This window comes from Oncorhynchus gorbuscha, linkage group LG12 (assembly GCF_021184085.1).
Source record: "Oncorhynchus gorbuscha isolate QuinsamMale2020 ecotype Even-year linkage group LG12, OgorEven_v1.0, whole genome shotgun sequence".
Classification (NCBI taxonomy): Eukaryota; Metazoa; Chordata; class Actinopteri; order Salmoniformes; family Salmonidae; genus Oncorhynchus; species Oncorhynchus gorbuscha.
This window is the reverse complement of record NC_060184.1, coordinates 64,007,475-64,035,229: the sequence shown is the minus strand read 5'-3', so window position 1 is coordinate 64,035,229 and position 27,755 is coordinate 64,007,475. Positions and strand designations below refer to the sequence as shown.

The 27,755-nt window shown below is 44.2% G+C and overlaps 2 protein-coding genes across 5 annotated transcripts in view; one reads left to right on the top strand and one right to left on the bottom strand.

Moving 5' to 3' along the window:
* Positions 1–18,201, top strand: part of pola1 (polymerase (DNA directed), alpha 1) — a 95,951-nt gene extending 77,750 nt beyond the window's left edge. The window contains exon 37 of the mRNA XM_046292597.1: positions 16,808–18,201. Coding sequence (XP_046148553.1) covers positions 16,808–16,947 — 140 coding nt within the window. The 3' untranslated portion in view covers positions 16,948–18,201. The remainder of the gene's footprint in view (positions 1–16,807) is intronic.
* A 4,452-nt stretch (positions 18,202–22,653) lies between these two features.
* LOC123990223 (aristaless-related homeobox protein-like) overlaps positions 22,654–27,755 on the bottom strand; it is a 28,913-nt gene continuing 23,811 nt past the window's right edge. For 2 of the 4 annotated variants that reach the window (XM_046290795.1, XM_046290797.1), the window contains exon 5: positions 22,654–23,963. In XM_046290795.1, coding sequence (XP_046146751.1) covers positions 23,702–23,963 — 262 coding nt within the window. In that variant the 3' untranslated portion in view covers positions 22,654–23,701. The remainder of the gene's footprint in view (positions 23,964–27,755) is intronic. The other 2 variants (XM_046290796.1, XM_046290798.1) reach the window with 2 other exon arrangements.

Sequence of the window (27,755 nt, the reverse complement as noted above, 5' to 3'; positions counted from 1 at the left end):
CTTTAATGCCATACAACACTCCTTCCGTGGCCTCCAACTGCTCTTAAACGCTAGTAAAACCAAATGCATGCTTTTCAACCGATCGCTGCCTGCACCCGCATGCCCGACTAGCATCACCACACTGGATGGTTCCGACCTTGAATATGTGGACACATAAGTACCTAGGTGTCTGGCGAGACTGCAAACTCTACTTCCAGACCCATATCAAACATCTCAAATCGAAAATCAAATCAAGAATCGGCTTTCTATTCCGCAACAAAGCCTCCTTCACTCACGCTGCCAAGCTTACCCTAATAAAACTGACTATCCTACCGATCCTCGACTTCGGCGACGTCATCTACAAAATTGCTTCCAACACTACTCAGCAAACTGGATGCAGTTTATCACAGTGCCATCCGTTTTGTCACTAAAGCACCTTATACTACCCACCACTGCCACTTGTATGCTCTAGTCGGCTGGCCCTCGCTACATATTCGTCGCCAGACCCACTGGTTCCAGGTCATCTACAAGTCCATGCTAGGTAAAGCTCCGCCTTATCTCAGCTCACTGGTCACGATGGCAACACCCATCCGTAGCAAGTGCTCCAGCAGGTGTATCTCATTGATCATCCCTAAAGCCAACACCTCATTTGGCCGCCTTTCATTCCAGTACTCTGCTGCCTGTGACTGGAACGAATTGCAAAAATCGCTGAAGTTGGAGACTTTTATCTCCCTCACCAACTTCAAACATCAGCTAGCTGAGCAGCTAACCGATCGCTGCAGCTGTACATAATCTATTGGTAAATAGCACACCCATTTTCACCTACCTCATCCCCACAGTTTTTATTTATTTACTTTTCTGCTCTTTTGCACACCAATATCTCTACCTGTACATGATCATCAAGTGTTAATCTGCAATATTGTAATTATTCGCCTGCCTCCTCATGCCTTTTGCACACATTGTATATAGACTCCCCTTTTTTCTCTGTGTTATTGACTTGTTAATTGTTTACTCCATGTGTAACTCTGTGTTGTCTGTTCACACTGCTATGCTTTATCTTGGCCAGGTCGCAGTTGCAAATGAGAACCTGTTCTCAACTAGCCTACCTGGTTAAATAAAGGTGAAATAAAAAAAAATATTTAAAAAAATATCAATTAATGGCATTATTCTGGTGAGCAAGGGTTTATTTAGTATTCAAAGGCAACAAGTAATGACTGAAGATAAGCTGCATGTATCTAGTTATAGACAAGTTGACTAACAAATAGACAACCAAAATGTTGAAATTATAAGCAGAAACACAGGCCTATCTAAAAGGCCTGTCAAAAAATTGTTCCGCCTCTGACTGTACATCACATTTTCTATATTTGCGTGTTTGGTTCGGATGTGGGCCTCAGATTTGAACTATCACATAGTCAGTCAGGTGTGGATGAACAAACAGCTGACCAACGCATCACTAGGAGACACACACCCATGCGTTGGTGGATGGGCGTGGGCTATGAGGGGGTTGGGTTAAGGACACTCAGCTCCTCGAGTCGACAGCCCTAATTTCGTAGACGGATTCAATCACACACACACACACACACACACACACACACACACACACAGACACAGAGAATCTTACACAATCGTACACACACAGAATGCAAAATGCTCCAATCACGGAGAGAAAGAGGGAAAGAGCTCTCCATCTCTCTCTTTCCCGCTCTTCCTTTTCTCCGACAGCCACTCTGTTGCCAGTGTTGATTGAAAACAGGTTTTAGATTTGGGGAAATGATAGGGGGAGTAATAGGCAAGCGGATGAAAGGATAGCCCTTCTGCCTTAATAGGACATGGAGCGTATATTTCCTCCCGGACCCATTTAGCCGCGACACACCATGCTCTGGGCTCGCTCCGGAGGCCCCTTACCCACAGTCCTCTGATTGATGTCACTTGATTAGAAAGGGTCGCTCTGCGAATAGATTTATTTATTTGATTAAATATATGTGTGTGTGTGTGTGTGTGTGTGTGTGTGTGTGTGTGTGTGTGTGTGTGTGTGTGTGTGTGTGTGTGTGTGTGTGTGTGTGTGTGTGTGTGTGTGTGTGTGTGTGTGTGTGTGTGTGTGTGTGTGTGTGTGTGTGTGTGTGTGTGTGTGTGTGTGTGTAGACGCATGTGTGAAAGCGAGGGCCAGAGAGAGGGAGCGAAAGAGCAAGGCAGCGGAGGTAAATATAAGTTGTAATCAATAGATGACCACTCTGGAGACGGATGGCGCAGGAATGGCAGGATGGGGATGGAGGAGAGGTGGAGGCGGCGAGGAGGGCTAACATGATTATAGCCTCTTTTCTTTTGTGTTTTTCCCCCTCTTTCTTTGATGTGAGAAATCAACGCCGATCCTTTCTTTCCCTCCCCTTTTCTGCCTTGCTTTCTTTACTTGCTTTTCATTATTTCCTTCTTTTGCGTCTGGCCTTGTCAGGTTCTTTGTTTGGTCAACTTTAGAAATAACCGTTTAACCCTTTACGATCGTGGGAATTGGCCTATATGCATAGGGCTACATTGAAATGTTTCTTACAGAAGAAATATGGAATGCATAACAATGGTAGCAGTTTAAAGGAACTGGGAGACTATGTGGAAATGATTAGACTAAAGGTGAGGTACACAACAGTTCACCTATCACATGGCTGAATCTAACCATTACACTGTTTTGATTTTATGTGCATTTTACATTTACTGTACTTTCACTGCATTTGTTAATATAATCTGAAAATATTCTGGATACATTCAGTAACATGATAAGAATGTTGGGTAGGCGCAATATAATACAAAATAATCATAAGGGCTTGAGTGAGAGGTCTAACTGGTGTTTCCAAGTAGCCACAAACCTCTCCAAAGTGTGCAGTGTCTAAGTAATTTCAATGCACTTTTATGACTAAAAGAAGTGTCTTCAACTATGCAGTGCTTTTTTGAGCTCTCCTAGCTGTGCCGTTGAGGAGCTAGAGCAAGCACACTTGTAGTTGTTTTGTTTGGAACACAGCACTGCTTCCCCGCCAGCACACAATTACTATTTGCGCAATCCAAAACTGTCCCATTATAAATCGCAATCTGGGTCAGGTGGGCATAATTTGAATGCTTGTTCTATTGCCAACATGACTAGCTAAGTCATGACTAGCTAAATTATAAGATACAATCTTACAGTGGTAGGCTTTCACAAGGCAATTCAGAGAAGCCCATCTGGTGCGCATAGAAAGGAGTCATGAGTGCATTCTGATGTGTTGGTCCGTGGCAAACTTCCTTCACAATACAACAAACGGGCTCATTCTGTTCAGGATATGACACCATGTCAACTTGTAACTGTACATCAAACATAGTGATCAGAAATGTTGACACTGACATGAGTCTTATGATGTGGAAATGTGAAGTGCACATTTGGACTCACGGGTGTTTGGCAAACGTGTACGACATCATAGCTGTATTTATAATATAATCCTCACTGTCTCATCTTTCAAAATACATTGAGTCCTCGTGGTTTACAGAATGTCCCTCGCTCAGACAACAAAAGAGTTGCAAAAGTTACCCGATTACCAGGAGGGACGGGGGGCAACTTCTAGTCGGGCGCGGTACTCAAGTTCAGAACGGCTGTCAGTCAAAACCCACACAGCGCTGTGAAGCGACAGAGCCTGAGCTCTGACATCACGTATAGCATGTTTCTGTACAGCCACTGCGTTACAGTTTAAGCACTTACCAGTGTCCAAGTCTGCTATTTTCAACCCTTATACGGGTACACGTGTAAAGGGCTACACCTTTTATTGTATAGTTTTCAACAACACACCGTGTTGAAACTATTCAGAAATGTATATTTCATCTCCCAGGCCTAAACACACGACTATGTGACTACTCTCACTCACCCTCACAACACACACCCTGGCATCGCTCAGACTGGGATAACTCTAGGTGTGACTGGATTAGTGGACTGACTGGGACAACACGCACACCCTCACAACACCCACCCTGGTTTCGCTCAGACTGGGATAACTCTAGGTGTGACTGGATTAGTGGACTGACTGGGACAACACGCACACCCTCACAACACCCACCCTGGTTTCGCTCAGACTGGGATAACTCTAGGTGTGACTGGATTAGTGGACTGACTGGGACGACACGCACACCCTCACAACACCCTCACAACACACACCCTGGTTTCGCTCAGACTGGGATAACTCTAGGTGTGAGTGGATTAGTGGACTGCCTGGGACAACATGCACACCCACACAACACACACCCTGATTTCGCTCAGACTGGGATAACTCTAGGTGTGACTAGATTAGTGGACTGACTGGGACGACACACACACCCACACACACAGACCCGTACAGCTGTAAAGTACATGTTGTGTGTGTTATCCTCTGGTCCCGGGGCAGTAATACCACATATTACTGTATTACACTCTCTGGGGAAGCTTTGCTCGGATTATAGGGCCAGACAACAGTGGCCCTACACACTCCTTACCTGCTGGGTTACCACACCTTTAACCTAGTTTAGTTTCCTTAACCTTTTGCTTTCACGGGCACACTTTATTTGGTAGTATGAACATCTGCTGAGAATCTATCTGTTGATAAGCAAATGCTTGCTGAACTTGTAATTAGGGTAAGGGTTATGGTTAGTAGGTAGTTAGTTGAAATGTTACTGATAGTCTGTAGAGCGTCTACAAATGGACTATCCAAATAGTGTTTCCGCTTTCACTGATATTTCTTCAATCTTTACCTCGATAGTCCTACATGGCTTGTGTTTGCTGCAGCAACTACTCTTCTGTTACCCGAGAGGAGACAGGTATCTGTCTGATCTACATATACCCTACATTATTGTGCCCGATTGCTGTGACTGAGTTAAACATAGAGGTAATTTCCTCCCCGGCAGGAGATCGCTAATAGAATACACAGACGTTCACACACCTAGCTACCAGCAGTATTCCCCCATGATAAAACAATCTCATTCTTGGCAATAATTAAACATCTCATATCAATGACTTCCACAGCATTTACTGGCACGCTTCAGCTTTGTCTCCTCCCTCCTTCACTCCCTCTCTCTTTCCTCCTCTGTCTCGCTGTCTGTGGTGAACAAAATATGATTGTGTGTGTGAACCATAATTTAATTTCTCTGCATTGATCAGATATAAATTCTCCTCTCCTGATGCCTCAATCACATACAGAGCTCCTCTGCCCCTCGTCACAGCACTGTACCCCCCCCCCTCCTTTCACTCTATTTTCCTCCCTCCTCTCTCCTGCCCCCTCTCCTCTCTTCCTCTGCCACTCTCTGTCTTCTCTCCTGATCTCTCTCCCTCCTCCCTTAACCCTCCCTCCCTACCAGTCCATATAAGGACAGTAAATCCGTGGGTGCGATTGTCAAATCAATTATTCTTTCTGTGCAATTACCCTCACACAAAGAAGTTTCCCCGTCCTAACCGTGCTCCACCATGCTCCGACGGGTGATTAAATTAACTCCTGTCCCAGTTGCCCGCTACGCTAGCTGCTAACAGCCATGCGCTAATAGAATATTCATGTTAGCGTTAGCAAGCGCTATGGCCCGGCACCATTATTTTTCATCACGTTAGTGTTGGTGCCAGGATTGCTTTGGCCCATCTCCATTAACTTCATCATGCACACTTAATTATACCCTTGTTATTGTATACCTAGATAGAGTGGAGCACCGCACAGCCCTGATACACTGTAGACAGGCCCGGCCTTGTGTGCGTGGTGTCTCCTTCTCTCCCTCATGCCTTTTTCTCTAGTCTTTTCTCCTGTTCCTTTTCTTTCATTCCGTTTCTCCTTTTGCTTTGTCTTTCTTCCTCTCCTCATTCCTCCCTTTCTCCCTACTATCTTTTTTCTTTTTCTCCTTTCACTCGCTCTTTTAAAGGGAGGCCATTTATTTGAACTGCAACCCCTACTGAGAACTGGGCTCTATCTTTCTCTCTCCCTCCCTCCTTCCCTCTCTTTCTCACTCTGACTCTTAAATCATTCTTTTATCCATTCCACACACAGTGATTGAGGGGGAAAAGAGAAAGAATGAAGAAAAGCAGGAGGAAGACTAGAGAAAAAAAAAGAATTATTTTCTCCTACCTTTCAGAAATGATGACATGATTGCGTTCGCTTGATCATGCATCATCTTCTTTCTTCTCCCCCCTCTCGCTCTATTCCTCAGATAAATAGTCCCCCCTCATCTCGCTCTATTCCTCAGATAAATAGTCCCCCCCCCTCCTCTCGCTCTATGACTCAGATAAATAGTCTCCCCCTCCTCTCGCTCTATTTCTCAGATAAATATTCTCCCTCCTCTCGCTCTATTCCTCAGATAAATAGACTCCCCTCCTCCCCCTCTATTCCTCAGATAAATATTCTCCCTCCTCTCGCTCTATTCCTCAGATGGTCTCCCCCCTCTCTCGCACTATTCCTCAGATGGTCTCCCCCCATCTCTCGCTCTATGACTCAAATAAATAGTCTGCCCCCTCTCGCTCTATTCCTCAGATAAATAGACTCCCTCCTCTCGCTCTGACTCAGATAAATAGTCTGCCCCTCTCGCTCTATTCCTCAGATAAATATTCTCCCTCCTCTCGCTCTATTCCTCAGATGGTCTCCCCCCTCTCTCGCTCTATGACTCAAATAAATAGTCTGCCCCTCTCGCTCTATTCCTCAGATAAATAGACTCCCTCCTCTCGCTCTGACTCAGATAAATAGTCCCCCCCTCGCTCTATGACTCAGATAAATAGTCCCCCTCTTCTCTCCCCCTTCCTGCCATTCTCCTCCCTCCCTTTGTCTCACTTTCTCCTTCCTCTGAGGTGAGGATTATCTAGTAATGGTTGCTTGTGGTGGCTGGGTCAGCCTCACCAACCTGTGTGTGTGTTAGTGAGGAAGTGAGCACATCATTCTTTTTCCATCTGTTCCCTTCTCAGTTCCTGCACATGCCATCTTCTGTCGTGCGTGTGTGTGTGCGTGCGTGTGCGTGTGTGTGTGTGTGTGCGCGTTTAACCTTTGTTCCCTCTGGGCAGCCTGTCCCTGTGTATTTATACAACACCCACTAATGCACCACACAGAGAAGAAAATGAGAGAGAGAAAGAAGGGATGACAGAGAGAGGAGGATGGGTAATAGGAGTGTAGTAGAGGAGAGTGGAATCGGATAGAGGGATTAATATGTGCATATTTAGAATATATACTGTATATGTTTTGTATGAAAGTGGTAGAAAGAAAGGCTTAATTGGAGATTATAAACTGGGTTGTATACCACGGGTATGACAAAACATTTATTTTTACCGTTCTAATTGTGTTTTTAACCAGTTCATAATAGCAATCAGGCACCTCTGGGGTGTTTGTGGTATATGGCCAATGTACCACGGTTAAGGGCTTTATCCAGGCACCATATACCACACCCCCTCGGGCCTTTCTCAACATATCAGCCAATATCGGAATGACACTTTAGCGCATCTGTGTTTGCGAGTATCACCTCTGTGTGCGAGATGAGTGGGCACGTTGCTCAAAGAGCGATGAGAGACAGTTGGGCAGGTAGGCCTGGCCCATACCTACAGGAAGTAGGGGTGCTGATAAATCGGGGGGGATATACGTACATACATGCGTACAGTACCAGTCAAGAGTTTGGACACACTTGCTCATTCAAGGGTTTTTCTTTATTTTTACTATTTTCCACATTGTAGAATAATAGTGAAGACGTCAAACCTATGAAATAACACATATGGAATCATGTAGTAACCAAAAAAGTGTTAAACAAATCTAAATAGATTTTATATTTGAGATTCTTTAAAGTAGAAACCTTTTGCCTTGATGACAGCTTTGCACACCCTTGGTATTCTCTCAACCAGGTTCATGAGGTAGTTCACAATTCCAGTGGGTGAGAAGTTTACATACACTAAGTTGATTGTGCCTTTAAACCGCTTGGAAAATTCCAGAAAATGTCATGGATTTAGAAGTTTCTGATTGACTCAAATTATGTCAATTAGCCTATTGGAGGTGTGAAGGTGGATGTATTTCATGGCCTACCTTCAAACTCAGTGCCTCTTTGCTTGACATCGTGCGAAAATCTAAAGAATTCAGCCAAGACCTCAGCAAAATAATTGTAGACCTCCACAAGTCTGGTTCATCCTTGGGAGTAATTTCCAAACGCCTGAAGGTATCACGTTCATCTGTTCAAACAATAGTACGCAAGTATAAACACCATGTGACCACACAGCCGTCATACCGCTCAGGAAGGAGACGAGTTCTATCTCCTAGAGATGAATGTACTTTGGTGCGAAAAGTGCAAATCAATCCCAGAACAACAGCAAAGGACATGGTGAAGATGCTGGGGGAAATGGGTACAAAAGTATCTATATCCACAGTAAATCAAGTCCTAAAACGAGAACCTCAAAGGCCATTCAGCAAGGAAGAAGCCACTGCTGCAAAACCGCCATAAAAAAGCCAGACTACGGTTTGCAGCTTCACATGGGGACAGCGATCATGCTTTTTGGAGAAATGTCCTCTGTTCTGATGAAACAAAAATAGAACTGTTTGGCCATAATGACCATCGTTATGTTTTGGAGGAAAAGGGGGAGGCTTGCAAGCTGAAGAACACCATCCCAACAGTGAACCACAAGGGTGGCAGCATCATGTTTTGGGGGTGCTTTGCTGCAGGAGGGACTGGTGCACTTCACAAAATAGATGGCATCATGAGGGAGAAAAATTATATGGATATATTGAAGCAACATCTCAAGACATCAGTCAGGAAGTTAAAGCTTGATCGCAAATGGGTCTTCCAATTGGACAATGACCCAAAGCATACGTTCAAAGTTGTGGCAAAATGGCTTATGGACAACAAAGTCGAGGTATTGGAGGGGCCAACACAAAGCCCTGACTTCAATCCCATAGAAAATTTGTGGGCAGATCTGAAAAGGTGTGTGCGAACAAACCTGAGTCAGTTACACCAGCTCTGTCAGGAGGAATGGGCCAAATTTCACCCAACATATTGTGGGAAGCTTGTGGAAGGCTACATAAAACATTTGACCCAAGATAAACTATTTAAAGGCAATGCTACCAAATACTAATTGAGTGTATGTGAACTAGAGGTCGACCGATTACGATTTTTCAACTCCGATACAGATTTTTGGAGGACCAAAAAAGCCAATACTGATTAATCGGACAATTTTTTAAAATGTATTTATTTGTAATAATGACAATTGCAACAATACTGAATGAACACTTATTGTAACTTAATATAATACATCAATAAAATCAATTTAGCCTCAAGTAAATACTGAAACATGTTCAATTTGGTTTAAATAATGCAAAAACAAAGTGTTGGAGAAGAAAGTAAAAGTGCAATATGTGCTATGTAAGAAAGCTACCGTTTCAGTTCCTTGCTCAGAACATATGAAAGCTGGTGGTTCCTTTTAACATGAGTCTTCAATATTCCCAGGTGAGAAGTTTTCGGTTGGGGCGGCAGGGTAGCCTAGTGGTTAGAGCGTTGGACTAGTAACTGGACGGTTGCAAGTTCAAATCCTAAGCAGTCATTGAAAATAAGAATTTGTTCTTAACTGACTTGCCTAGTAAAATAAAGGTTAAAAATATATACATATATATTATAGGAATTATAGGACTATTTCCCTCTACAATTTGTATTTCATTAACCTTTGACTATTGGATGTTCTTATAGGCACTTTAGTATTGCCAGTGTAACAGTATAGCTTCCGTCCCTCTCCTCGCTCCTCCCTGGGCTCGAACCAGCAACACAACGACAACAGCTACCATCGAAGCAGCGTTACCCATGCAGAGCAAGAGAAACAACCCCCAAGGCTCAGAGTGAGTGATGTTTGAAACGCTATTAGCGCGCGCTAACTAGCTAGCCAGTTCACTTCGGTTACACCAGCCTCATCTCGGGAGTTGATAGGCTTGAAGTCATAAACAGCGCAATGCTTGACGCACAACGAAGAGCTGCTGGTAAAACGGACGAAAGTGCTGTTTGAATGAATGTTTACGCGCCTGCTTCTGCCTACCACCGCTCAGTCAGATACTTGTATGCTTGTATGCTCAGTCAGATTATATGCAACGCAGGACACGCTAGATAATATCTAGTAATATCATCAACTAGTGATTATGATTGATTGTTTTTTATAAGATAAGTTTAATGCTAGCTACCAACTTACCTTGGCTTACTGCATTTGCGTAACAGGCAGTCTCCTTGTGGAGTGCAATGAGAGAGAGGCAGGTCGTTATTGCGTTGGACTAGTTAACTGTAAGTTTGAAAGATTGGATCCCCCGAGCTGACACGGTGAAAAAATGTCGTTCTGCCCCTAAAAGAGGCAGTTAACCCACCGTTCCTAGGCCGTCATTGAAAATAATGTGTTCTTAACTGACTTGCCTAGTTAAATAAAGGTATAAAAATGTTTTTTTTTTATCAATCGGCTCCCAAAAATACAGATTTCCGCTTGTTATGAAAACTTTAAATCAGCTCTAATTTATCGGCCATTCCGATTTAATCGGTCAACCTCTAATGTAAACTTCTGACACACTGGGAATGTGATGAAATAAATAAAAGCTGACATCATTCTCTCAACTATTATTCTGACATTTCACATTCTTAAAATAATCTGATGATCCTAACTGACCTAAAACAAAGAATTCTTACTTGGATTAAATGTCAGGAATTGTGAAAAACTGAGTTTAAATGTATTTGGCTAAGCTGTATGTAAACTTCCGACTTCAACTGTACATACATACAGTGCATTCTGAAAATATTCAGACCCTGACTTTTCACTAAACGGCTATTTTCAGGTCTCTCTCGAGATCTTCGATCGTGTCGTCCAGGCTCTGGTTGGGCCACTCAAGGACATTGGGAGACTTGTCCCGAAGCCACTCCTGCGTTGTCTTGGCTGTGTGCTTAGGGTCGTTGTCCTGTTGGAATATGAACCATTTATTTATTTGACCCCATTTTTTTCCCCACCCAATTTCGTGGTATCCAATTGGTAGTTAGTTTTGTATCATCGCTGCAACTCCCGTACGGTCTCGGGAGAGACGAAGCTCGAGCTGTATGTCCTCCGAGAAACAACCCTACCAAGCCACACTGCTTCTTGACACAATGCCCACTTAATCCGGAAGCCAGCCGCACCAACGTGTCAGAAGAAACACTGTGTATCTGGCAACCGTGTCAGCGTGCACTGCTCCAGGCCCGCCGCAGGAGTCGCTAGTGTGCGATGGGACAAGGACTTCCCTGTCGGCCAAACCCTCTCCTAACCCGGACAACGCTGGGCCAATTGACTGTGACAAAGCCTGGACTCTAACCCAGGATCTCTAGTGGCACGGTGATGCAGTGCCTTAGACCACTACGCAACTCGGGAGGCCCCCAGGAAGGTGAACCGTCGCCCCAGTCTGAGGTCCTGAGAAGGTTTTCATCAAGGATCTCTCCGTACTTTGCTCCGTTCATGTTTCCCTCAATCCTGACTAGTCTCCCAGTCCCTGACACTTATAAACATCCCCACAGATTCTGCCACCACCATGGTTCACTGTAGTGATGGTGCCAGGTTCCCTTCAGACGTGACGCTTGGCATTCAGGCCAAACAGTTATATCATGGTTTCATCAGACTTTATAATCTTTCTCATGGTCTGTCCTTTTTGGTTCATTTTGGCAAACTCCAAGCGTACTGTCATGTGACTTTTACTGAGGAGTGACTTCCGTCTGGCCACTCTACTATAAAGGCCTGATTGGTGGTGTGCTGCAGAGATGGGTGTCCTTCTGGAAGGTTCTCCCATCTCCACAGAGGAACAGTGGAGCTCTGTCAGAGTGACCATCGGGTCTTGGTCACCTCCCTGACCAAGGCCCTTCTCCCCCACGATTGCTCAGTTTGGCCCAGGCGGCCAGCTCTAGGAAGAGTCTTGTGGTTCCGAACTTCTTCCATTTAAGAATGATGTAGGCCAGTGTGTTCTTGGGGACCTTCAATGCTGTAAAGATGTTTTGGTTCCCTTCCCCAGATCTGTGCCTCGACAGAATCCTGTCTCGGAGCTCTATGGACAATTCCTTCGACCTCATGGTTTGGTTTTTGCCCTGACATTCACTGTCAACTGTAGGACCTTTACATTGACGGCTGTATGCCTTTCCAAATCATGTTCAATCAATTGAATTTACCATAGGTGGACTCCAAGTTGTAGAAACATCTCAAGGATGATCAATGGAAACAGGATGCACCTGAACTCAGTTTAGAGTCTCATAGCAAAGGGTCTGAGTACTTATGTAAATAAGGTGTTTCTGTTTAATTTTTTATACGTTTGCAAAAAATTCTAAAAACCTGTTTTCGCTTTGCCAATATGGAGTGTTGTTTGTAGATTGATGAAAATGTATTTAATTAATTTTAGAATAAAACTGATGTAACAAAATGTGGAAAAGGTCACTGTATATACAGTGGGGCAAAAGTATTTAGTCAGCCACCAATTGTGCAAGTTCTCCCACTTAAAAAGATGAGAGGCCTGTAATTTTCATCATAGGCACAATCCAACTATGACAGACAAAATGAGACAGAAACAAATTCAGAAAATCACATTGTAGGATTTTTAATAAATTTATTTGCAAATTATGGTGGAAAATAAGTATTTGGTCACCTACAAACAAGCAAGATTTCTGGCTCTCACAGACCTGTAACTTCTTCTTTAAGAGGCTCCTCTGTCCTCCACTTGTTACCTGTATTAATGCCACCTGTTTGAACTTGTTATCTGTATAAAAGACACCTGTCCACAACCTCAAACAGTCACACTCCAAACTCCACTATGGCCAAGACCAAATAGCTGTCAAAGGACACCAGAAACTAAATTGTAAACCTGCACCAGGCTGGGAAGACTGAATCTGCAATAGGTAAGCAGCTTGGTTTGAAGAAATCAATTGTGGGAGCAATTATTAGGAAATGGAAGACATACAAGACCACTGATAATCTCCCTCGATCTGGGGCTCCACGCAAGATCTCACCACGTGGGGTCAAAATGATCACAAGAATGGTGAGCAAAAATCCCAGAACCACATGGGGGGACCTAGTGAATGACCTGCAGAGAGCTGGGACCAAAGTAACAAAGCCTGCCATCAGTAACGCACTACGCCGCCAGGGACTCAAATCCTACAGTGCCAGACGTGTCCCCCTGCTTAAGCCAGTACATGTCCAGGACCGTCTGAAGTTTGCTAGAGAGCATTTGGATGATCCAGAAGAAGATTGGGAGAATGTCATATGGTCAGATGAAACCAAAATATAACTTTTTGGTAAAAACTCAACTCGTCGTGTTTGGAGGACAAAGAATGCTGAGTTGCATCCAAAGAACACCATACCTACTGTGAAGCATGGGGGTGGAAACATCATGCTTTGGGGCTGTTTTTCTGCAAAGGGACCAGGGCGACTGATCCGTGTAAAAGAATGAATGGGGCCATGTATTGTGAGATTTTGAGTGAAAACCTCCTTCCATCAGCAAGGGCATTGAAGTTGAAACGTGGCTGGGTCTTTCAGCATGACAATGATCCCAAACACACCGCCCGGGCAACGAAGGAGTGGCTTCGTAAGAAGCATTTAAAGGTCCTGGAGTGGCCTAGCCAGTCTCCAGATCTCAACCACATAGAAAATCTTTGGAGGGAGTTGAAAGTCCATGTTGCCCAGCAACAGCCCCAAAACATCACTGCTCTAGAGGAGATCTGCATGGAGGAATGGGCCAAAATACCAGCAACAGTGTGTGAAAACCTTGTGAAAATTTACAGAAAACGTTTCACCTCTGTCACTGCCAACAAAGGGTATATAACAAAGTATTGAGAAACTTTAGTTATTGACAAAATACTTATTTTCCACCATAATTTGCAAATACATTCATTAAAAATCCTACAATGTGATTTTCTGGATTTTTTTCCCTCATTTTGTCTGTCATAGTTGAAGTGTACCTATGATGAAAATTACAGGCCTCTCTAATCTTTTTAAGTGGGAGAACTTGCACAATTGGTGGCTGACGAAATACTTTTTTGCCCCACTGTATATATTTTAAGAAGCTGAGAAAAATACTTGTCATCAGAGCAGGTAGAAGTAATACTCATCCCTCTGTGAATCGCAAACAGTCATTTTAGGGAAAAATTGATATGGCATTTCTTTTGGATTATGTTCCTTCAAAACTTTTGTAGGTACTTCCAGTTGATTTTAGCATCCACATGTATGGGACTTTGCAACTCAATAGATGCTAGTCAGCCTGCAGAAAAAAACACTTCTAAGGTAGCTTCGATAAATAGAGCTAAACTAGAAGAGGTACATTTGTGGGCTTGCTTCAGCGGAATACAAGGATTTGTAGCCTACCATAACCATTTATAACCACCCACCAAGTCAAAACTGGGACCCAAACCAGCAGCCTATCGGCCACCGGCCCAAGCTCCCAACCGCTAGGCCACCAACCCTCCAAGACCCCACCCCCCCAACCCCCACAATTCCCCGGGAGCTACCCCTCAACCATCCAAGAAAATACATAATAATAAAATACCGCTCCCTCCATTCCCCACCCCCAAATCCCCTAGCCATCGTCCCCCAATGCACCAACGAAATGTACAAAAGAGAAAAGCAACAGAAAACAACAATGCACAAACTAAATATATCCAGGACAACAAAAACAGCAAGGCCAACTGAATACCTTTGAGTGCATGTGTGGCCCTATTTACGTGTGCGTTTTGAATCCGAGCGTGTGTATATGCATGTGTACACGCGTACAACCACCTGCGCAGCATCAGCCTCAGGCAGACAGGCATTGGATGTAACAGCGTTGCCCCTCAGTGTCATTCCAACACTATTTTTTGCTTTGTTTATTTTGACTTAGCTTTGACCGTCATTCTATCCCCTGCCCAGCAACTCCACTCCCAATTGTCTCCAATTCCACATCCCAACCCTCTGCTTCCATCAGCCCATCCCACCTGTCTCCAGTTCCACATCCCAACCCTCTGCTTCCCTCAGCCCATCCCACCTGTCTCCAGTTCCACATCCCAACCCTCTGCTTCCCTCAGCCCATCCCACCTGACTCCAGTTCCACATCCCAACCCTCTGCTTCCCTCAGCCCATCCCACCTGTCTCCAGTTCCACATCCCCAACCCTCTGCTTCCCTCAGCCCATCCCACCTGTCTCCAGTTCCACATCCCAACCCTCTGCTTCCATCAGCCCATCCCACCTGTCTCCAGTTCCACATCCCAACCCTCTGCTTCCATCAGCCCATCCCACCTGTCTCCAGTTCCACATCCCAACCCTCAGCTTCCCTCAGCCCATCCCACCTGTCTCCAGTTCCACATCCCAACCCTCTGCTTCCATCAGCCCATCCCACCTGTCTCCAGTTCCACATCCCAACCCTCTGCTTCCCTCAGCCCATCCCACCTGTCTCCAGTTCCACATCCCAACCCTCTGCTTCCCTCAGCCCATCCCACCTGTCTCCAGTTCCACATCCCAACCCTCTGCTTCCCTCAGCCCATCCCACCTGTCTCCAGTTCCACATCCCAACCCTCTGCTTCCCTCAGCTCCTCCCACCTGTCTCCAGTTCCACATCCCAACCCTCTGCTTCCATCAGCCCATCCCACCTGTCTCCAGTTCCACATCCCAACCCTCTGCTTCCCTCAGCCCATCCCACCTGTCTCCAGTTCCACATCCCAACCCTCTGCTTCCCTCAGCCCATCCCACCTGTCTCCAGTTCCACATCCCAACCCTCTGCTTCCCTCAGCCCATCCCACCTGTCTCCAGTTCCACATCCCAACCCTCTGCTTCCCTCAGCCCATCCCACCTGTCTCCAGTTCCACATCACAACCCTCTGCTTCCCTCAGCCCATCCCACCTGTCTCCAGTTCCACATCCCAACCCTCTGCTTCCCTCAGCCCATCCCACCTGTCTCCAGTTCCACATCCCAACCCTCTGCTTCCCTCAGCTCCTCCCACCTGTCTCCAGTTCCACATCCCAACCCTCTGCTTCCCTCAGCTCCTCCCCCCATTATCTCTGCTGGCCAGCCTCTTTGGATTTCTACATGCAAGATTTAGTTCAACTGTGCTGTGATGTTTAACATACAATTTGAATCTATCTAATCAAATAGAATCCACAGATTGCGAGTTGAAGATAGATACTTTTACTTTGAATATTAGTATGTTATTAACTGACTGACCAAGGTCTCTCCAGATCTCCCAACAATGCTATTTCTAGGGTCAATTTTAGATTATGCTTTTTCAGCCATTCCTGAACCTGAGACCAGAAACAGGATACCTAATGTAAAACCAGAACAAATGGTCCAGTGTCCTCACAAAAAAAAATGCAGAGCTGTGACATTTGTATTATTATTATTTTTTACCTTTTATTTAGCATTGTTGGGAGATCTGGGCGAGGGTCCCAGTTCTGACTTGGTGGGAGACCTGTGGTTAAGTGCCTTGCACAACGACAGGAGGTGGTACATGGGATCAGAGAGCAGCCTCAGTGTCGACACCACATTATGCTTACTTTTTTATATGTACATAGACGCTGACAATTGTTGGTCATGGAAATGTAGTTAAGTCATCGAAAAGTCATGAATTTCCATCTGACACAAAATGTGTGTCGACCCCATAGCCCAACTTGAAGTGATAGTATCACTGCTCCACTATAGATCCCTCAACTCTCCAGTTAAGAGTGATATAAATCCCAAAGCCTGTATTTCTACCAGAGAGAATATTGTCATACAGTGCAACATTTGACACTGTTGTGCTTCTGAACGCTGTCTTAGACTGACCATGTTCCTCGATTATTTATCTCTTCTCCCCCTCTTTCCCTCTTCTCCCTTTCCCTCTCTCTCCACCTCTCCTCTCTTTCTCATCCTCTTCTCCAGTCAGGGTTAAGAAATTATGGAAGACAGAGATGGAGGTCTACAGGAAGTTAAAAGATGTTCCAGACCGCTCCCTCCTTGCCAGCAGTTACTCTGAGGTCAACCTCTCCAAACTCTTTCAAGCCTTCACTTCCCTCAAGTAAATCCGGCGTCAACTCCTCCTTCACAGTTATTGGCCAGTGGGGATTTAATTATTTACAGTTGTGGAGTCCTATAAGCATGCACGTTTGGACAGTGAAGGCCCCCACCTCCTCTGGATGTGACTATCATTATGGATGTGACTTGGTTTACTGAAAAGAAACTTGTTTTCTTAGACAACATATTTCTTGTTGACTGTCATCCCTCATGTTGCATGGGTGTTAAGGCATATAATGATTCTGGTAATGCTTGTTGTACATGTTGCTTGTGTGTTTGATGAAGTTGCATTGACCCTTGGCTCTTGATGCCTTTTCTTTGTATGTATGATCATTTTACTACATTTGAATGCGATTAGGAGGACAGAGTGTATAGGGTCTTTGTATGAAATTAGGCCTTGATTTACATAGTGATGTGTGTGTGAAAGATTACAGCCTGTCGGTGTGACCCTTGCTCTCATATCAGCACATCTGTCTCTTATCAACCCATTATGATTGGCTGCTGAGATGGCTAAAGACCCTCTACTCCCTCCACACACTGTCGAACACACACTCTGTGACCTAGTCACACTTTTTGGGGGTTGGTGGTGGTGGTGGTGGTGGTGGGTGACAATCAGCTAAATGAGACACCAGAGGATGACTGGGTGAGGGAGGCAGATGACTTCTCACACACATGGAATTAGCCAATGATACAAGCCCTGGCCAGTGAGTATACTGGACTCCTGCCGTGATTGGACACTTGTTAAAATTACCCCCATTCGTGTGTGTGTGTGTGTGTGTGTGTGTGTGTGTGTGTGTGTGTGTGTGTGTGTGTGTGTGTGTGTGTGTGTGTGTGTGTGTGTGTGTGTGTGTGTGTGTGTGTGTGTGTGTGTGTGTGTGTGTGTGTGTGTGTGTGTGTGTGTGTGTGTGTGTGTGTGTGGAGTGATGGACAGAGAGAGAGAGGATCGGTGGTGAAATAGATGGGGTGAGGGAGGGCAGGAGTTGTTCTTTAATGTCCGTATTGAACAGGTGATGTCGCTCTCCAACCTTCCTCTGTTTAAGTGATGTCATTGGAATAGCCTCCTTCACACTTTCCTTTTCTGTTGCTATGAAAATAGTTTTTTTAATGTGTAATTTTCCACTATTTCTCATTCTGAATGTTGTATTTTTTTTTTAGATTCATAATCTTCTGTTTAGATACGGAAAGTGTTTTGTACAACATTTGATACTGAAGCTTAAATAAAAGTGAAATAACTAAATGAAAATCTCCTTGGTAATGTATGTTGATAAATGTTTGTATGTTGATAAATGTTTGTATGAACTGGCCTTTTCAATTAGCTGCTTGGTGGCTTTGAGAGATGTGTGTGACAGTAAGAATGTGTGTGTGTGTTCTAGTGTGTCTAAGGGCCTCTTAAATTAGTATATTAGGCAATATCCACTGTGTGTTCTCCATCCTTCACTGTAGTTGTGTATGTATAATGACAGACTGATCATTTTTACTAGGTCTCATCATCATTGCAGGAACCATTTCCATAAACGGCGCTTCAGAAATCACTACACGCCAGCCTCAGACTGCTAGAACAGACCTTAAGTAGGCTCAACACTTAAACCACCATTCCCTATTGTGTGTGTGCATATAGTGGCATCTCATATATATATATATATATATATACTGAACAAAAATATAAACACAACATTTAAAGTGTTTGTCTCATGTTTCATGGGTTGAAATAAAAGATCCCAGAAATGTTCCATGCGCACAAAAAGCTTATTTCTCAATTTTGTGCACAAATTTTACATCCCTGTGAGCATTTCTCCTTTGCAAGGTTACTATATCCACCTGAAGGTGTGGCATATCAAGAAGCTGATTAAACGGCATGATTTTTTTTACACAGGTGCACCTTGTGCTGTGGGAAATAAAAGGCCACTCTAAAAGGTGCTGTTTTGTCACACAACGTAATGACACAGATATCTCAAGTTTTGATGGAGTGTGCAATTGGCATGCTGACTGCAGGAATGTCCAACAGAGCTGTTGCCAGATAACTGAATGTTAATTTCTCTACCAATGTCATTTTTGAGAATTTGGCCATACATCCACCTGGCCTCACAACCACAGACCACGTGTAACCATGCCAGCCCAGGACCTCTACATCTGTCTGACTGGGTTCTCAATAGTATTTCTGTCTAATAAAGCCTTTTTGTGTGGGAAAAACTAATTCTGATTGGCTGGGCCTGGCTCCCCAATGGGTGGCCCTCCCAAAGCTGTGGCACTGACCAGTCATGTCAAATCCGTAGATTAGGGCCTAATGAATTAATTTTAATTTAATGATTTCCTTCTGTGATTTGTGAATCAGTATCTTTGAAATTGTTGCATGTTGCGTTTATCTTTGTTAAGTATATTTATTAAATCACATCGTGAAGGTGGTTTTAACACTTAATGGCAGTTTTTATTCTAATTTTACCAGATTAAATCATCAGTGGCGCAGGTTTTGTATTTATGCTTTCCTTTCCTCGAGCTCTGCGGAAGGAAAAAGCATCCTATTCACAGCAGCAGCGATGTGCACGTCAATCCACGTGCGTTCCTGCATGGGCGAATAACTGGGTTTTTCAATAAGGCTGTGATTCCCGAATCACCTCCCAAACAAGACTTCGCAATAATTCGACGTTGTCGTAGACTAATAAAGAGCGAACGAGTCGTATTGTGTGCGTGATGTTAAGCTTTATTGCCTGTCCTCTTTGACCAGAATGGCGGCGTTGAGCAAAGCGTCGGACAAGGTCTTCTTTGATGAGGTAATTAGCGGCCTATTCTATCCCTATTATTCATAGCGCGGTGGAACATGTAAGTACCAGGAAGGGTGTCAAAGGGAGAGCCGGTCCTATTGCTGTGTCCCTCTTGTTCGTCATGAAAGGACAGCTATGAGACGATAAACCGCTTAATACAGCCAGCTAATTGGATGAGAGCGAAGGGGAGCGTAATGGAATTAAGGGGGAGAAGGAAAAAAGGACTAGAGTGCCAGAGGCCTACCTATTCACTCCTTTTATTCACCTCCATCTCCTCCTCTCTCTCCCCAACTCCTCTCATCAGTCTGCGTCACTAGTCCGAGGGGAGGCGAGATGGCTCCTCATCAAAACAGCTTATAGAGCGCCTCACGGGAACGGGGTGAGGAGAGGAGTGATTGGGGCTATTCTGTTGGAAGGGTTCGGTGGGAGAGAGGGTCCTGGAGAGTCGGAAATCAGCGGTCAAATCAGTCTCGCGCAGACCAGGGATGTAAGCTATATGATGAAATGGGTGCGTCATTGTGGAGAGCAATTTTAGACATCTCTAATAGGCAACCTTTATAAGAAGATTGTGGTCGTGTTGGCCATAGGTCTATATATTCTCATTTTTACTCAAAATGTCCCCTATTTGAAAATGTTATATTATTATATTCAGAAACTATTCATAGATATATCTTTAAAAGGAACTTTCATTATTTGATGTATAGACCTACATTATGGCGTTTTCAAAGTCGTTTGAATCCGAGAGCCTATCCAATCTACAGGCCATTCTCTGTCAAAGAATGTTCAATATTCTCTAATGTGCGCGCACCTAACAAGTGAGAATTAGTAGAACCATGAACAAGTGCCCCCGTGGCCACGACAACTTATTTCAATCTTCTCGTTTTTTTCTCGTTCTGGAAAGAAAGTTTAAGCCTCGAGCGCAGCGGGTCACCTGCCTCCTGCGAAGCCCCAGGCATTCCCTAGATATTAGGGGCAAATAGGTCTGCCATTCATTAGTAATGTTCACAATAAGACCTCATATACAATCTTTTACATAAAAACACGCTCTATTGGTCTTTTGTCCCCATAGAATGAGAATTTTTAAAACACTCAGAGTTCACATAGAAGGGGAGGGTTTGGGTACAAGAGAATTATTATTATTATTATTTTTTGTGTGTCTTTATTTTGCGTAATAGTCCCTTGAGCGCAGAGAGCGAGTGTGCAGTTGTGTGTACATAGCAGGTCAGATTGGCGCGTAATGCAGGCTCGAGGTGGGTGGCAAGGGGGGTCTTTAGTACGCGGTATTTATGGAAATATTAAGTGTCAAATTAGGACTGATCCAGCCGGAGAAAGTTGAGTTTGCCACCCCCACCTCTCTCTCTCTCTCTCTCTCTCTCTCTCTCTCTCTCTCTCTCTCTCTCTCTCTCTCTCTCTCTCTCTCTCTCTCTCTCTCTCTCTCCGACACACACATAATTTCCATCTTTGATTGCGTTATCATTACATCCATCTGATCTGATGTCATTATGTCTTGGATTAGCAGGTGTATTAAACAAGGACGATGAAAGAAAAGGGTTTCCACCAGAGCGAGACTATAAAAACGGACTAAATTAATCCGAAAGGTAATTTCACGCGGTTTGGTCCGAGACCATGGACGGGTCAAACGGGCGAGAATGATTTAGGTGAAAGGAAGCGCATTGATGGCGCGTAATAGAACCGCTTCTTAGGGATTTGGGGAATTAAATCGTGGGTAGAGGGATGGATGAAAGCAGGGAGGGTAGAAGAGGTGGACTCGAGAGAAAGACGTTTTGATAAAGTGGTTTGTTACTTCATTAATGACAAAGGGACTCGCTTCCATCGACATGGCATTACCGATGTTAACACCAATTTAGCGCCTTTAAAAGTTTTTAAAGCGCGTTTTGTAGAGGGCCCCAAATAAAGTGGGTGATCTAATTGAAAACCCCTCGCCTTTGTCGCCCGTTTCACATGTGGGGATTTAGCTCATGAATATATGGGTCTGTATTTTGTCAACTCGGCTGGAGAGACCAGACGCACACAGCGGCCTAGAATTATATCTGCCATTGCTGAACTAATCTATTTTCTCTTTCAGTTAGCCTATCCAAGGTGACCAGCCACCATAGTGCCTATGAAAATAGGACTGTACTCCCGTTCTCAGCTCCTCACACTCACAACTGAATTATTTTCATTTCTGGTGAGCCTCTCTTTTTAAATTAAACTTGAAAACAATTTAGATCCGTTTTGGATCTATTTGCAAACTACTTTAAAATTATAAAATTATGGTAATATTATTTAACATTAATGTAAGTCCTGCAATGTAATAAGCAATTACTTATAATAAAGGTCATTTTGATATAGACCTATATTATATGAAATTCTATGATAGTGGGTCTGAATATTTTGCATAATTAAAGGAAATGTGATGAATGTAATTCCACGTTTAATCATTAAAACAACCTCATTGGATCTAACTCTTTATGCTATAATTTTACAATTCCTTTTCAAACATAGAATGGATTCATAAAATAATTGTGTTTTGAGGCATTCATTATAATATTATTTATAAATATGCAAGACAACATCAGTTTATTCATAACAATTTTATTAATAGTTCTATAATTCTATTTCACCATTTTTTAATTCCTGGGCATTTGTCAGTTCTATAAGGGGTTTAAATAATAATCTAAAGCATATTTCATTTCACCACTTTCATTTATTCAATTCTCTTTTTTCCATCTATTATTAAAACAGGAAATGTAGACAATCACTTTAAACAATTAAAAATAAATCCTGCCCTGCACTCAATCTGTTGTGGAACAGTTTTGACATAAATAATCATCTAAAAACCTATGATATTCCATAAACACGGGGGACTTTTACACAGGGACACATTCATACTCATAAAACACTACACCAAGTGCAACTTCTCAAAACATTGTCTTTTTGAAATATACAAGGCTCTGTTTTGAAAATCATCCTTTTTTGTTTTGTTTTTCATTTTTACAATAATATTTACAGCAGTTTACTTTCTTGCTCACACAGTTCAGATATAAGAGACACTGGATAGAATCTAAACCTCACTTCATTTTTCCTTTAGTCAAACTCAATTAGCTGAACATTTGTAGATTTTCTTCCAATAACTCTTCCAGATGATAATGTAAGTATCAGTGATGACAAAGGAACAAACTTGATGCAGGTTATTGAGCCAGCAACAGGTTGGGTTGCAGAGGAGGACAGAAAGGTCTATGGACAGGTTGGTTGCTTTGGCTTGGATGGAGACCTCAGACTGCTATGGCACTGAGTTCATGTGGTCCAGACAAATGCCACAGTCTCCACTGTTCCTAGTTCTGGTTCATTCTTTCTCTCTCCCCGGAGTCGAGTGAGCGCGCATGTGTGTATGTGTGTGTCCAACCAGCAGGTAGTCATGGAGTTTACCCCGCTGAGATCGTAGTTTATATCTGTCACAGAAAAGAAAGTGGACTTTGTGAACCAAGAAGCATGAGCTAGAGATGGGTTAACACGATATGGAGGTGTGTGTGTGTCAGATTCTGGAAGAAAGGGCTCTACAGCTAAAGGTTACACTCATCCAGGAGACCTGGAAGAGTGGGGGGGGGGGTGATGTTCTCTCACACACACACACACACACACACACACACACACACACACACACACACACACACACACACACACACACACACACACACACACACACACACACACACACACACACACACACACACACACACACAGCGCTCTGGTTTGCCAGTGCTATTTTAATTTGGTCGTGCTTTTTGTTTGAGGGTAAGAGGTATGGGGAAGGGGGGGGGGGGCTGTTGGGAAAGGAGTCTTCAGCCCAGAGAGTATCAGGGTTTAGAAGACAGATCAGGGGTCAGGGTTGGATCCATCCACCACTCCTTTCCCAGATCTGCAGGGATATGAGAGATGGAGAGGGGGGACAGGGGATGGACAGAAGCTTAGGAAAGAGAGTGCTGGGTGGGGTAACAGCTGTTCAGCACACCTCCTTCCCAGGAGCTCCGCTGGGCAGGATGTTGAGCTGGGTGATCTGAGCAGAGTGCTCTTTAGCCTTCAGCCTCAGAGCTGCAATACTGGAGGCCCTGCGATCCGCTGCAGCTAAGGAGGAAGGAGAGGAGGAAGAAGGTTCGGAGAGGACTGGCGGAGGGATGGAGGGAGTCTCGGCGGGCGGTGCAGGCTGGCGGAGGAGTGCAGCGGCGGTGGAAGCACTGGTCAGAGGGCCCATACTGGAGAAGAGCCTGAAAGAGAAGCAGGGATGACCAATGAAGGGATGGGAGAAAGAAGAGAGTGTTAGACCAGAATGTAAATGGCTTCTCCAGGTATTTGCAATCACCAGCATTTTTACACCAGTGCAGAAAAAAAGGATATAAGAAGAGGAAGCCACTTTAGATTATTGAGATACATGCCATGTGTTTGGAGTGTGTGTCTGTTTTGGCACCTCCGCTAACAGCTTGGTTGTCAGCATCACACTGTCAGCTAATTACTATCAACACTGACATGAATGCACACCAACATAGTCTCATGAGCAAAACACCCCAAGCAACATTCAGGGCTGAAAACTAACATCCTACTGAGACCAACAAAGGTAGAGGTCAGGGGGGCCTGCTCTGTCTACGTAATAGTACTGAGGATGAATGATGCTGTTATAGGATACAGTATAGGTGGGAGATGGTGTTATAGATGGTGTTATAGGATACAGTACAGGTGTGAGATGGGGTTATAGGGTACAGTACAGATGTGAGGTGGTGTTATAGGGTACAGTACAGGTGGGAGATGGTGTTATAGGATACAGTATAGGTGGGAGATGGTGTTATAGGATACAGTATAGGTGGGAGATGGTGTTATAGGGTACAGTACAGGAGTGAGGTGGTGTTATAGGGTACAGTATAGGTGGGAGATGGTGTTATAGGGTACAGTACAGGAGTGAGGTGGTGTTATAGGGTACAGTACAGGAGTGAGGTGGTGTTATAGGGTATAGTACAGGTGGGAGATGGTGTTATAGGATACAGTATAGGTGGGAGATGGTGTTATAGATGGTGTTATAGGATACAGTACAGGTGTGAGATGGGGTTATAGGGTACAGTACAGATGTGAGGTGGTGTTATAGGGTACAGTACAGGTGGGAGATGGTGTTATAGGATACAGTATAGGTGGGAGATGGTGTTATAGGATACAGTATAGGTGGGAGATGGTGTTATAGGGTACAGTACAGGAGTGAGGTGGTGTTATAGGGTACAGTATAGGTGGGAGATGGTGTTATAGGGTACAGTACAGGAGTGAGGTGGTGTTATAGGGTACAGTACAGGAGTGAGGTGGTGTTATAGGGTATAGTACAGGTGGGAGATGGTGTTATAGGATACAGTATAGGTGGGAGATGGTGTTATAGGATACAGTATAGGTGGGAGATGGTGTTATAGATGGTGTTATAGGATACAGTACAGGTGTGAGATGGTGTTATAGGATACAGTATAGGTGGGAGATGGTGTTATAGATGGTGTTATAGGATACAGTGCAGGTGTGAGATGGTGTTATAGGGTACAGTACAGGAGTGAGGTGGTGTTATAGGGTACAGTACAGGAGTGAGGTGGTGTTATAGAATACAGTAGTGAGGTGGTGTTATAGGGTACAGTACAGGTGTGGGGTGGTGTTATAGGATACAGTGCAGGTGTGAGGTGGTGTTATAGGGTACAGGTGTGAGGTGGTGTTATAGGGTAGAGGTTTGAGGTGGTGTTATAGGGTACAGTACAGGTGTGAGATGGTGTTATAGGGTACAGTAGTGAGGTGGTGTTATAGGGTACAGTGCAGGTATGAGGTGGTGTTATAGGATACAGTAGTGAGGTGGTGTTATAGGGTACAGTACAGTAGTGAGGTGGTGTTATAGGGTACAGTACAGGTGTGGGGTGGTGTTATAGGATACAGTACAGGTGTGAGGTGGTGTTATAGGATACAGTACAGGTGTGAGGTGGTGTTATAGGATACAGTACAGGTGTGAGGTGGTGTTATAGGGTACAGTACATGTGATATGGTGTTATAGGGTACAGTACAGGTGTGAGGTGGTGTTATAGGATACAGTACAGGTAGTGAGGTGGTGTTATAGGGTACAGGTATACAGTAGTGAGGTGGTGTTATAGGGTACAGTACAGGTGTGAGGTGGTGTTATAGGGTACAGTACAGGTGTGAGATGGTGTTATAGGATACAGTACAGGTGTGAGGTGGTGTTATAGGTACAGTACAGGTGTGAGGTGGTGGTAGGGTGAGATGGTGTTATAGGGTACAGTAGTGAGGTGGTGTTATAGGGTACAGTACAGGTGTGAGGTGGTGTTATAGGGTACAGTACAGGTGTGAGATGGTGTTATAGGGTACCGTACAGGTGTGAGATGGTGTTATGGGGTACAGTACATGTGATATGATGTTATAGGATACAGTACAGGTGTGAGGTGGTGTTATAGGGTACAGGTGTGAGATGGTGTTATAGGGTACAGTAGTGAGGTGGTGTTATAGGGTACAGTACAGGTGTGAGGTGGTGTTATAGGGTACAGTACAGGTGTGAGATGGTGTTATGGGGTACAGTACAGTAGTGAGATGGTGTTATAGGGTACAGTACAGTGTGTGAGGTGGTGGTTATAGGGTACAGTAGTGAGGTGGTGTTAGTGAGGTGGGTATAGTAGTGGTGTGGTGTTATAGGGTACAGTAGTGAGGTGGTGTTATAGGGTACAGTACAGGTGTGAGGTGGTGTTATAGGGTACCGTACAGGTGTGAGATGGTGTTATAGGATACAATACAGGTGTGAGGTGGTGTTATAGGGTACAGTACAGGTGTGAGGTAGTTTTATAGGGTACAGTAGTGAGGTGGTGTTATAGGGTACAGTACAGGTGGTGTTATAGGATACAGTACAGGTATGAGGTGGTGTTATAGGGTACAGGTGTGAGATGGTGTTATAGGGTACAGTAGTGAGGTGGTGTTATAGGGTACAGTACAGGTGTGAGGTGGTGTTATAGGGTACAGTACAGGTGTGAGATGGTGTTATAGGGTACCGTACAGGTGTGAGATGGTGTTATGGGGTACAGTACAGTAGTGAGGTGGTGTTATAGGGTACAGTACAGGTGTGAGGTGGTGTTATAGGGTACCGTACAGGTGTGAGATGGTGTTATGGGGTACAGTACAGTAGTGAGGTGGTGTTATAGGGTACAGTACAGGTGTGAGGTGGTGTTATAGGGTACAGTAGTGAGGTGGTGTTATCGGGTATAGTAGTGAGGTGGTGTTATAGGGTACAGTAGTGAGGTGGTGTTATAGGGTACAGTACAGGTGTGAGGTGGTGTTATAGGGTACCGTACAGGTGTGAGATGGTGTTATAGGATACAATACAGGTGTGAGGTGGTGTTATAGGGTACAGTACAGGTGTGAGGTAGTTTTATAGGGTACAGTAGTGAGGTGGTGTTATAGGGTACAGTACAGGTGGTGTTATAGGATACAGTACAGGTATGAGGTGGTGTTATAGGGTACAGTAGTGGGGTGGTGTTATAGGGTACAGTACAGGTGTGAGGTGGTGTTATAGAATACAGTAGTGAGGTGGTGTTATATGGTACAGTACAGGTGTGAGGTGGTGTTATAGGGTACAGTACAGGTGTGAGATGGTGTTATAGGGTACAGTAGTGAGGTGGTGTTATCGGGTATAGTAGTGAGGTGGTGTTATAGGATACAATACAGGTGTGAGGTGGTGTTATAGGGTACAGTACAGGTGTGAGGTAGTTTTATAGGGTACAGTACAGGTGTGAGGTAGTTTTATAGGGTACAGTAGTGAGGTGGTGTTATAGGATACAGTACAGGTGTGAGGTGGTGTTATAGGGTACAGTACAGGTGGTGTTATAGGATACAGTACAGGTATGAGGTGGTGTTATAGGGTACAGTACAGGTGTGAGGTGGTGTTATAGAATACAGTAGTGAGGTGGTGTTATAGGGTACAGTACAGGTGTGAGGTGGTGGTATAGGGTACAGTACAGGTGTGAGGTGGTGTTATAGGGTACAGTAGT